The following is a 12,111-nucleotide window of genomic DNA, read 5'->3' on the forward strand; positions in this document are numbered from 1 at the left end:
AGTGCGTAAATGAACATGGTATAAATGAGTTAGGCTAATGTTACAACCCCATTAAAATTCAATACAAAATTTACTATACTGTTGCAAAGTGCTGAACACAGCATCTAACATAACTCAGTATGAAAGTCAGTTACTCACAGACAGTCTCTGAGGCGTAGTGTGTGAAGGAATTGCTGGGAACCTGGAGACTCCTCATCTCCTCAGAATGACTCTGCTTTGTAGCAACTTCCTGTTCTATTAACTAGACTAAAAGCAACAACTAGGCTGCAGGGAACAGAAGGAAATACAAAAAAAAACAAAAAAAAAAAACAGTAAACGCCCCATTATTCCTGCATTCATAAGTCATCTCATCACAAATGCTTCAGGGGTTCGGATGCTCTAGGGCTTCTCCAGTGCAGTGCCTTAAAGCAAGTCCTGTACACTACCTCACAAGTCCTGAGCACAAGTCCTATACGCTGTGTGCCTCTCCACTGTAGTTTAGTTACATTTGATGTTGCTCAATTATGTGCATTTGTTTGGTTTAATTAGCTTAGCCTGTCTCTCGCCGTAGTTTCATTTTAGCATTTCCAATTAGTTATAGTCTTCGTGTTTTATGTTTAGGTACCTACTGTCCTCTGTCGTCATCTAATTCAGTTCTGTTTGGCTTGTTTATGTAATGAAGCGCGCACGCCTGCATGCACGCGCGCACACACACACACACACACACACACACACACACAAATATGCACGCATGCACGCACGCGCGTATATTTATCATTCAATGGAATTTTCTATAGGCCTACATTTCCCATGAAACCTTGCTGTTAACGTGAGTGTTTCTGGGAACCAAACGCACACTTCCTATATTATTGCTTTTGATGGTTGCAGTAGTTATTTTGGATTTTCTTGCAACATTAAGACGATAGATGAATCACATGTTTTCCCCGTCAGAAAAAGTGAAGGTTTCTGCGGTACTGTTTTGCGTCGAGTAAACGCGGCGCGTTCTTAAAAGGGCAACTGAAGAAAGGTCAGCGGCCGGTGGGACCCGCTTTCACGACGGAGTATGGATTAGTTTGTCTGCCTTAATCTGTCATGAACTTTAACAGAATGTCTGTTAAATAAGGGTCCAATAAGGATTCCGTGCGTCTTATGATTTTATTTATTTATTTATTTTTGCGAAAATGTATAGGTCGCAGGAAATAAAATGTTAGAAAGCATTTATAACGTTTTTTTCTAAGGGTTTTAGTATTTTAGGGCTCCCATCTAGAGCAGGTCTTATGTTAAACACTGTAGTTACTGCAAGCGTCACGCATCAGTTACTTAACACACGACTAGGCGGTGTAGACGGTTACACTAAACACGGCATCACTGACGCTGTGGAATTAGTGGATCCAAACGTAGCGCATCCTGCAGCCGGGATTCAGGCCCAGTTGTACTATATGATGGCTATAAAGCCCAATTTTGAGTTAAGTAATGCATTTAATTCCAGTGTTTTGCACGAATACAGGGCTACCACCGTCCCGTTTCTCCTACTGGCCAGCGCGAAACGTCTTTGCCATCGGGCTCTTTGTCGCCTCTTGCTCCTACACGGCGCTTGGAGTGGCTCGTCATGGCGTCTGCTAAAGATGCTCTGCGCACGCAGCGGAGGCGAGAGCTCGACGCCAGGAGGAGCAGGTCTCGCGTGCGCCTCGGCTCCAGCCTGCAGGGCTGGGGAAAGCTAAAGGACCAGCTCGGCTTCTCTCTGCACTCGCAGATGGCACAGTTTCTGCTGCAGAGGTACGCTGCTTCGGTCCCCAGCCCAGCTTTCGCTCTGACCCGCCTCCCAGCGCACCTGTGCACAGGTATGGCTGAGTTCAGGTGTGGTGAGGACTGGACTAAAAACACGGGTAACGCTGGGGTAACTCACATTACCACAGTGGCACTGGCTTGCTTGCTAAAGATAATATTAATTGGCAAGTGAACTGTGTTAATGCTTTGATATGTTGCTAGTCTGACTGGTACCTTGGACTCTAAATCATCACAGTGGTCAAACTTTGACGTAGTGTGTGTGTGTTATGAGAGTTACACGCTGCGTAAACGGTGACCTCTGTTGTCATCTTTGTGCTATGTTGGCCGTCGTCATTGTCGTGGTTGAGAGAGTATCAGGGTTGATTAATTGGTTTAACTTTCTTCTCCTCCAACAGTTACTTCTCCAAAGAGTGCAGCAGGTGTTCAGGTACTGTAAATGTGATTTTTGTATTTTTCACAGTAAATAGGAACTGTGTAGTGCTACAGGCCTGTGTAACTAGAGCTGGTTAAAACGTTAAGACCATGAACATGGGCCGCAGGGACGTGTGTGAACTCTAGCCATACAGTAGCCCTTCCTGTCTAGTCATTAGATCAAGTTCACAATTTAAAGTTAAAATAAGACAACAGATGTGTGGTTTCGCTGAGTGTAAACCAGCTGCTTCACATAAAGGCCACAAATGCCAGTTACCATAGCAACAAAATGGGGGTTATGTTCACATCAAACCAGTCTTGTTCTACTTAATGTAATAAGCATTACATCTACATTACACCTTTAACTACAGTTACACCTGTAACTGTAGTCACACTGCAGTATTTGTCAAACATCACAATCAACAGAGGAACAGATGACTAATAGAAAACGCACAAACCATGAGATGCAGCTGAAGTTTACCTTCTTTGATTTAGTTCAGTGGTTTTGAAATGAACTACGTGAAAACGTAGCAGATTGTTTTCACATAAAATGAGCTTACAGTAATGCAAAGTTGGGTCTCAAACCCATGACCTCTTGGATCATATTCAGACAATTACCACTATCCTGCTGAAATGAAGGTTACAGTACACTTGTACTGGTGTGTCTGCCCTGCTCAGGTGGTGTTCCAGGAGCGGTCCGAGCGACTGTGTCCACCACGGACGCCTCCCTCAACCAGCTGGTCCTGCTCGTCCACAGTCATGGACAACACTGCCCACTCCCTCCGACCCGGGCCGGACAGGGGGCGGGTCTGCAGGTGGGAGGAGCCTGTAGGAAGGGCCGTAGGTGGAGGCAAGCGGACACGGACCCTGAAGCCCCCGCGCAGGCGTCTGAAGCAGAGGTGCGCCTACGTTACGTCTGCGAGCGGGGACACGGCTTCACGTGGTGTCCGGCGGAGGCGGAGCAGGAACCGGGCAGAGAGGCAGGTGGAGGGCAGAGGCAGGTGGAACAGGGAAATAAGAGGAGCAGAGAACAACGGAGGGGCAGGAGGCGCAGGGCAGTGAAGGCTGTCGCAACATCCACAGAGAAGGAGGGAACACACGACGTCGTCCCACAGTGCTCGGCAGGCAAGGAGGGGACAGGTAACTCGCAAGAAAGCCGTTAACAGCGTTAACCGGATGTTTTCTTCACAAGCTCTTACAAGTAACTGGGTTTACTCTTTATTTCAATATGGCACAGAACGGCCCAAACAGGATGTGGCATTACAGGAGGAAGGAAGTGGTGTGGTGGTTACTGTTCTGCCCTTGAAGAACCGGTACATCTGGGGTTCTGCAGCACTGTGATGAGCAATACAACCAAAAGATTTTCATAATGTTTACTTGTGCATGAATGTGTTTTCACCAATAGCTCACTAATAGTGGATACTGAAGACTGTGAAGACATCGGTGATGAAAAGCAGAGTCCTGATGACAGGTTTGCATTTCCACTTCAGCACGTTCCACTCTGAAGTTTTGTTTTAAAAATTCAAAAGACTTTTTTTCTTTTAACTTCCAGCAGGAACACAAGTGCAGTACCAGTGCCAACCAAGAGAGGGCGACATAGGAGAACAGATCAGCCTGAAAAGCCCAAAGGCGATCACCTGAGAACAGTGAGGAGACAGAATAACAGGTGCTTTTGATACTTGCACGAGTCCAAATAATAAAATTCACTCAGTTTGATATTTTTACAGTAATTTGCCATAAAAACGCAAACATATTGATAATATGAAGTAAAAAAAGACATGAAAGGAAAATTGGGAAAGGTGTATGGTAGTGAGATACATGGGGGAAACCAGCTGTGTCTTCTTCACGAGTACTCCTAGAAATGCATATTATACCTTTTATAAGTAATTGATTATACCTTATAATCAATACCATAAAATATCCAAATGGGGATTTTTCTGCATTTTTCTAACATTTATACACTTTTACCTTCCAGACAACAGCCAGTAAAAGATGACACATCTCAGATTAGTGGCAGGAGAAAAAGGTTAGTTTAATGTTATAGTAAAAACAAAAGTGTGTTTGTGTGTGCATTGATGATATGAGTAATGTTCTGATTTTGTTAGTTTATTTAATGTTTATTATAATAATGTTGTAATAATCTGACTGCAGCTATTGCTCTTGCATTTGCAGGAAAGCAACACCAAAACTCATTTTGCCCTGTGAATTTGAGGGCTGCTGGAAAATCTTTTCAAGTCGTCAGTATCTGAATGTGAGCATCTCAATGCATCCCAGAGTCCCCAAGTGCGGGTCTACACGTTTACTCCTGTATCAGGGACTGCCAACCCTTCTTCTATAGAGTGCAGTTTTCAGTTTTGACCCCCTACTCCAATCTAGCCAATTAAAGCTTTATAAAGCTAATGAAAACCATGCTGGGCAGGTGATCTGCAGGAGGCGGAGTCAGAGACCTTGTGCCACTCCTTTCTGCACTTAATCTGTCCCATCATGTTAAGCGCAGGCAGGGCAGAACTGCGCTTAATTAATTATGCAAACCATCTCTGCTTTTAGCACCACATGAAGTACCAGCATGTCCACCAGAAGACCTTCTCCTGCTCCCATCCCTCCTGCGGGAAATCCTTCAACTTTAAGAAGCATCTCAAAGAGCACGAGAAGCTCCACAGTGGTGAGTGATCAGCCCCTGTGTCAGCGTGTCAGTGAGCCCTGGTGTCAGTGAGCCCTGGTGTCAATGAGCCCTGGTGTCAGTGAGCCCTGTGTCAGTGAGCCCCTGTGTCAGCGTGTCAGTGAGCCCCTGTGTCAGTGAGCCCCTGTGTCAGTGAGCCCCTGGTGTCAGTGAGCCCTGGTGTCAGTGAGCCCTGGTGTCAGTGAGCCCCTGTGTCAGCGTGTCAGTGAGCCCTGGTGTCAGTGAGCCCTGGTGTCAGTGAGCCCCGGTGTCAGTGAGCCCCGGTGTCAGTGAGCCCCGGTGTCAGTGAGCCCCTGGTGTCAGTGAGCCCCTGTGTCGGTGAGCCCTGGTGTCAGTGAGCCCTGTGCTGACGTCTGTATCTGGGTCAGTTTCAGCACGGCTCCACTCAGCATGCATGAAGGACAGAGGAAGAAATCTGTCAAAAACGAATTCAACCCATCCCTGAATAATGCATCAATATTGTATTAATTTGTTACTGTAATGATCATTTTCCAATAAGCCCAATTGTGTGATTTCATATCTGAATTTAGCACATTTAATGAAGTGTGAAGAGCAAAGTGTCCACTCTAAAGTCACAATGAGACATTATCTATTGAACACAGTCAGGAGATCAAAATTTGCATTACTGTTGGTTGTTGCTCTATTCCGAGTGATGTGGGTGGGTGTGCGTGTGTGTGTTGGTGCGTGTGCGTGTTGGTGCGTGTGTGTGTGGTGTATGTTCTGGGTTGTGGGTTGTGTGTGCTGGGTGGTGTCTCTGATAGACCGGAGGGACTACATCTGTGAATTCTGCGCCCGAGCTTTCCGGACCAGCAGTAACCTGAGCATCCATCGCAGGATCCATACTGGAGAGAAACCTCTGCAGTAAGAGGATCTCCATACACACACACACACACACACACACACACACACACACACACCCCACAACCAGTACACCCCACACAGCCCCCAACATCACACACACACACTTACTTAATGTTAATTTGTTTGGGCTGCATATATTTATTAATACATTAATACAATTCAGGTAAAAATTTTAATTTTTTTCAGTGATGAAAAAATTCACTGTAATATTCATTTGCAATTTTGTTATTCAAGTTTAGCATGAAAGGCCTGGCTGGGTCTAAAGACCATTTGTATTAGTGTCAATATACATATCTCTTACTCTCATGTGTTATGTCTTATTTATTACTGTCTGTTTGTCCATCAGTTTTAAAGGTGTGCACTCATAGATTGCTCATTGATAGATTGCATTCATTGATTGCTTAGATCTGACCTGTTTTTGTCTGTCAGTGAGGATCTCTCACTATCTGAAGTATAAACTGTGAATGGATCATATGATCTCTCAGCTACCTGTGTTTGTGGGCATGGCCTTTCTCCAGGTGTGAAGTGTGTGGCTTTACCTGCCGGCAGAAGGCCTCTCTGAACTGGCACATGCGTAAACACAATGCTGAGCGCAACTACCACTTTCCCTGCAACGTCTGCGGCCGCCGCTTTGAGAAGAGAGATAATGTGACAGCCCATCGGAGCAAGAGTCACCCTGAGCTCCCCGCCCCCTGCACGGACACGCCCCGCCCCCTGTCACTTACCCCTGAGCTCCCCGCCCCCTGCACGGACATGCCCCGCCCCCTGTCACCTAGCCCTGAGCTCCCTGCCCCCCATCACCTAGCTCCGGCACAACTCCCTCCCTCTGCCCCCGGAACAGGGTGGAAACGCTCCAAGCCATGCTGCCAATGACCTTGGACACATTGGCAGCTGAAGTCGACCCCTAGGTAGAAAGAAATGGAACAGAAGGTCTGTAGATTTGGCTGTCATTCAAGATGGAGGTGAAGTGAGATTCACAGGTCATTCAACTAACTTTGGGTTCAGATTAAGGGAGAACTGTGTTGAACTGAACAGCCTTCTCATAATGATAACTCCCACTTCACTGTTATCTTCCTTTCACCGTATTTGACTGTAAAGGTGCCAGTGGACTCAGAGTGCCTTTATAGAAGACAGACCAAGCGGGATTCTGGATCTGGACAGACGAACCAGTCAGATAATAAAACGCCTCACAATTGATCTGATAAATCATCTTCATGGAATTATGGATGAAAGTGTCATGTCGAGTTGTGTTTTTGGCACCTTGTCTGTTTTTGTTGACTCCAGTTTGTAGTTAAATCAGCAGACTGATTCAACTCAGCACAGAACATGGATGAGCACAAATTCAAGAAAGAGATTTGTTTTGTGTTTTGTTTTTTGTTTTTATGTTACTCCACACCGTTGGATTTTAAATGCTGAATACTGTGGCATTTTTCTTAAACTCACGTAGAGTCAGTAAAATATGGTCTGTCTTTAAATTAAATGCCTGTGTAGACACTTTTTATACATTTATTTGCGATTTAAATTTGTTTCAAGCCAACAGTGCTATATACTATGCCTGTTTCTAGCCAATTCCTTTCATTTTTTATTCACAAGTCACTTTTTTGGTTTGCATAATCTGTCATGTAGAGTCGGTAAAGGCGCGGGGCTTTCCCAGAAATATTCCGCGGAGGGACTAGATTTGCATATATTACGAACATCTCAATAATAATTCCCGCCTTATACTTAATTTTTTAGGGATTGATACGAATTTTAACCAATGATAGAATTTGCTAACAAGTGTTCGTCACTCGCAAAAACAGACCTGAGCTCTCATTGGCTTCTCTCTCGTTCTTAGAAACATGCCTTCTAACAGTTACCATGCCAACATTGCTTTTCTCTTGTGACGACTAAGTGACGGGACATGAAAGCCAATTAGAGAAGAGGGGGGCGGGACCTTTGGACCCTGTCAACTGCTCGTTACTATCAGCTCACATTAACGCGACACGGCTGACTCCGGCGCGCGCTGCACCGGCTGAGACCATGAGCAGTGTCGTTTTTACTGAGACCACGAGCAGGTAAAACGCTTTTGTGCTTTTCTTCAGTTCGTTGGGAACCTGTGATCCCGGTAGCGAGGAGGCGCGTGACAGAGAGTAGTGGTATGTGCCGTGACCAAGCGCAGCAGCGCATCTCTCGTGCTCCCTGGTTCCCCCGGGAATCAAGCCACACGCGGGTTACGCGCGGGACTGCACGCGGCAGCTATCCACCTCGCCGTGCAACAAAGACCTGACCGCGGTGCATGCGCCAGGAACTTCCTACTGCGCGATGGGCTGCGTTCAATCGAGGGTTGCGCGCACTGATGAGTATGAGCGCGTGCTGCTTCGGTGTGGGTCAATTTATTAGCCAAAGAGAATTGAAAAGCCTTCCTGCGTGTCCGTTACCGAGCTGCTGCCGCCTACGGAGAGAAGTCGCTCGTGTACAGCCGTATCCGTTGCACGGAGGTACCGAGGCTCCGTTCTGGTGACGTTATGTTTTGCATGACTTGCAAATTGCTTGACTCGAGGCTTCGTATCTCTCGTGCTGCAGTCAGGTATTGTAACTACTGAGGGGCTGTTTAGAAATAAAAGAAGTGTTGAGAATGAACAAGGCACCTTGTTTCGTTCCCTCCCACGAGCTTTCAGCGCGAGCTCCTTTCAGATCTCTTTTCTGCAAACCCCTTGGCGTGTATCGCTGTCGCCGCCTCCGCGTGTGTGTGCGGTGTTCGTGTTTACTGTCGTAGCGTTCATGGCACTCATGTCTTATGACACCAGGGACTGTGCGACTGTTCTGTTTGTGATCTACTCAACCAACCCATAGGCCATTTCTTAACGCCCGCGTGCTTTGACACGCGCTGAACCAGTTGTGTCCTCCTGCTTCCCTCTTCGCCAGGCTAGGACCAGCGTGTCATAACTTAAGAAGTGTATCTTTCTCAGGTATTAGATTATTCCTATTTAATGCAGTATGGCCCTATAGCCTGGCCAAAGCTGCATCCCCAGCTGATTTCTGGGGAATCGACACTCAAAGCAGCGGCTTTTAATAAGTGTAAGAATAGATTAAGCACCTCGTACAGCAGTGTTTGGAATCTTTTATTCCCATTTATTATCAGAGCCTGCAGATAAACGCCTGTAGAGTATCTGAGCTCCCCGTGGCCCTGTATCTGAGCCCTGCACAATTTACTGGTCCATGCAGAGTTGGGTTGTTGTGTGCTATAAGCCTTGCACAGCCTGTCAAAGTTCAGCACAGACTGATTCTGTGTTGTGGGTGTGTACATGTGTATAAGTTGGCCAGAGGCATCATGGGCCCTGAAGCAGGGAGCATCTTGACTCTTCACAAAAGGCCCTTTGGCGCTGGTCTGTGGCCAGACTCGACTACACACTCCCGCTCAGAGGGATGAGGCACAGCTCCAGCCGGAGGCCTTGCACACAGCTGTCAGCGCCTTGCACCGCGGGCTGTTAAAAGGGGGGTAGCAGCGGCTTTGACCCCAAACCGGGACTGTGGAGTCCGAGCCAGGCAGACGCCCCTGGAACCACACCGGCACCACTAACAGCTGCGTGTTACCCTGCATCGACTAGGGCCCGTTTGGCTTGGGGCTGAAAGACACTGACCAGACGGCACCTTTCAGCTGAAGAGCTGGGAACGTGGGAGGAGGCGGAGATTGGAAGAAGAATAAATGAAGGGAGAAAGATAACAGAAAGAAAGCCTCAGAATGAAAAGGGCTTTTAAAAAAGAGGAGAAAAGAGTGAATTCAGGGTATGATGGAGAGAAACTGGACAGGAAAGGAGGACAGGAAAAAGAAAAAGACAGAAAGAGAGAGAATAAGGAGACGTGCAGCTGAATCCTGTTTCGCATATGGAATGGAGTGGCGCATGGTTCCTGTCCGCTGGACTTTTGGAGCTTCCATGCCATCACCAACCAGCAACCTGGACACACCTAGTGCAAAGGCCTGATCTCAGAGCAGATAACCAGGCGCCACCTTGCCACAGCGGGCAGTGCCAGGGTCCGGAGGAGGTGCTCCAGTTGCCCCCTGGAGGATGCAAGGATAGGAAGCTGCTGGCTACGTCATCCTGCAGTAGGCTGCTCGTGCTCAACTGTGGTGCTTTTGTTTGTTTGTTCTTCAGTAGTTTGACTACTATTGGAAGCGCTTGTATCAGATGCAGAATAAACGCTTTATGGATGACGTTTATATTTCTGTTCCTAAAGCAGACTGGAAATCGGGTTACTCTGATTTCCATCTGAGGCGCATTAAATATTTGAATACATTTTCGATCTGGCCACAGGGCTGCATATCTATGCAGTCTGTTCCTCCTCACCAGACAGAAGTGGTCATGTAGTCTGTGGCTGTGGTACTAAAGCCAGGAGTTTTTGGTCCGGATCTTTGTTGGAGCTCAGAGCAAGCATGCCCAGACCACACAGATCCAAGGTAGTTTGGTATCTGGGTCATTGAGGAAGCACATGATTGCCAAAACTGAGCCTGAATGAGTGAGAGAAGAGGGGGGGAAAAGATGAGTGCGTGAGGCATTTCTTATCTTCCCCTCTCTTTATTCCTCTCTCTCCCTACCTCCTCCCCTTTGGCTGGTGCTGTCCATGCTGGTCTGGACCAGCGTGGCACCACTCCCAGCATTGCTGCATGCTGGGGCCCCCCCACAACTCCCCCCGACTGGAGCGTTCTAGCCGGACCCCCACCCAGGCCCCGCCCACCCCAGTCAGAGGTGATTTCCAGCACGTGCTTCTGGACAGAAGGACAGTAGGAACTATGCAACAAAACCCGCATTGAGACCTCGAACAATGGCTGCAACACAGCTAAGCAGCTTCTGTCTGCTCCACCCCATACAGAGATGGCACATCTGTGCCCGGGCGCAGGCTGTGTGTGTGTGTGTGTGTGTGTTGGTTTGTTTTGTTTACTCAGAGCAGGCAAACCCATCGTGATCCGCAGTGTAGGATTATGAGTGCTGGGGTTTGTCGTGTTGTGGTATTAAGGTTCTTCTGAAATTAGAGCTCAAACATCTACCACTTACTGGCCTTACTGGGTTATTTTCATGAATCATTGTCTCAGTAAATCAGATTTTTGATCAAAGACTTTCTTCCTTTATTTCTGTGGTCACTGACGTCCCCCATTACATTTGATGAGCTGTATGCAAAGCATCATTTTAGGCCTGTGCTAATCCAGGGCTTTCAGTCCACATTTGTATTCCGATCCAAATCCAAAAACGCCTCAGCCAGGTGGTCACGGTCTCGATACTCATTACCTGGCTCAGAGACTCATCAGTGGTCATGTCCCCACTGGGATGGTTAGTTCCCGTTTCATGTCAAGGAAAAGATAAAAGGCAAGTTTTTCTTCCAATAAATATACCTAAACAAGTCGCTTTGTCTCATGCAGCATAAAAATAGAATTTAAGGTTTTTATGTATCATTTCTGAAAGAAGTACAATTTAATTTCAGAACTATTTCATTTGTTTGCATACCAGTAATTAGCTGCTTCTGTAAGTGCCATATCTGTTTTTATTACCATAATCTTCTCACGGAGGGACCCCAGTTTTGTAGTCTAGCCACTGCGCTGCTAAGCTATAATCATAAAGGTTTACCACCGTCGTGCCTGTGAGCTGGAGCTTGGGCCGACGTATTTGATCATCTCCGGTGCTGTCAGCTGGGTAGTTTTAGTTCCAACCCATAAATAAAGCCACTGTGGGGCAGAGAAGTTGGCCGGAGAGAAAGTGGGTTGGATACAGGCTGGACCGGCCAGGCTCTTCAGGGAAGTGGGTGGGATACGGGCCGGACCGGCCAGGCTCTCGAGGAAGCTCACAGCACAGTGGCCGTGGACGGAAGCAACTCGGAACTCTTAACGCTTTCTACGCTTGTTTACGAGACAGTCCGCTGGAGATGAGGTAGACTCGCTGCACGGCTCTATTTCTAAGAAGTTCCAATCCTTTAAGATCCTGCCAGGCAGCCAAAGCACATGCTGTTCTTCCCCATATCTTCAACTTTGAAGCCTTCACAGACCTTCTTAAGCTCTCTCTCGTCCTCCCATCGTGCCTGTACCAAAGAGTCCCTTGGCGGGGCACTGGTGAGGATGAGCAGCTTCCTCTGCATACACCTGACAGCACGCCTGTACCGCCTCCCAAAGCCGACGAGGCCTGGTACGATCCCCCGCTGGGAGCATCCTGACTGGCCGTATTCCTGCCCGATACAGGAGCTGCACTGCTCTTGAACACACGGCTCTGCAGAGCGTGGTGCCGACTGCAGATTAGCACTCATTCCTCCCAGTCATTTGAGGAAGTCACACAGGAGACTCCGCCCACCTACGCCACAGTCTCTTCTCCCTGCTGACGGGAGGTACCATACCAGGAAATCCCAAACCGGCCCATTCCAAGACAGCTTCT

General features: G+C 47.5%; 2 protein-coding genes across 5 annotated transcripts in view; both read left to right on the forward strand.

Moving 5' to 3' along the window:
• Nucleotides 1-836: 836 nt before the first annotated feature.
• Nucleotides 837-7,213, forward strand: znf692 (zinc finger protein 692). Of its 3 annotated transcripts, none has more exons than XM_035521788.1 (12): nt 837-1,040; nt 1,487-1,755; nt 2,163-2,194; nt 2,857-3,318; nt 3,416-3,491; nt 3,584-3,649; nt 3,731-3,844; nt 4,154-4,204; nt 4,351-4,429; nt 4,726-4,840; nt 5,620-5,719; nt 6,238-7,213. In XM_035521788.1, the coding sequence occupies exons 2-12, from the start codon at nt 1,589-1,591 to the stop codon at nt 6,590-6,592; spliced, it is 1,617 nt and encodes a 538-aa protein (XP_035377681.1). In that variant the 5' UTR covers nt 837-1,040; nt 1,487-1,588; the 3' UTR covers nt 6,593-7,213. The 3 variants fall into 3 exon arrangements, with proteins under 3 accessions (XP_035377681.1, XP_035377683.1, XP_035377682.1); XM_035521790.1 differs by having other exon boundaries at nt 3,734-3,844; XM_035521789.1 differs by having other exon boundaries at nt 837-1,006.
• Nucleotides 7,214-7,686: 473 nt separating this feature from the next.
• The window catches only part of fcho1 (FCH and mu domain containing endocytic adaptor 1), a 38,847-nt gene continuing 34,422 nt past the window's right edge, over nt 7,687-12,111 (forward strand). For both annotated transcript variants that reach the window (XM_035522149.1, XM_035522151.1), the window contains exon 1: nt 7,687-7,773. The gene's annotated coding sequence lies outside the window, so the exon portion shown is untranslated. The remainder of the gene's footprint in view (nt 7,774-12,111) is intronic.

This window comes from Electrophorus electricus, chromosome 23 (genome assembly GCF_013358815.1).
Source record: "Electrophorus electricus isolate fEleEle1 chromosome 23, fEleEle1.pri, whole genome shotgun sequence".
In the NCBI taxonomy this organism is placed as follows: domain Eukaryota; kingdom Metazoa; phylum Chordata; class Actinopteri; order Gymnotiformes; family Gymnotidae; genus Electrophorus; species Electrophorus electricus.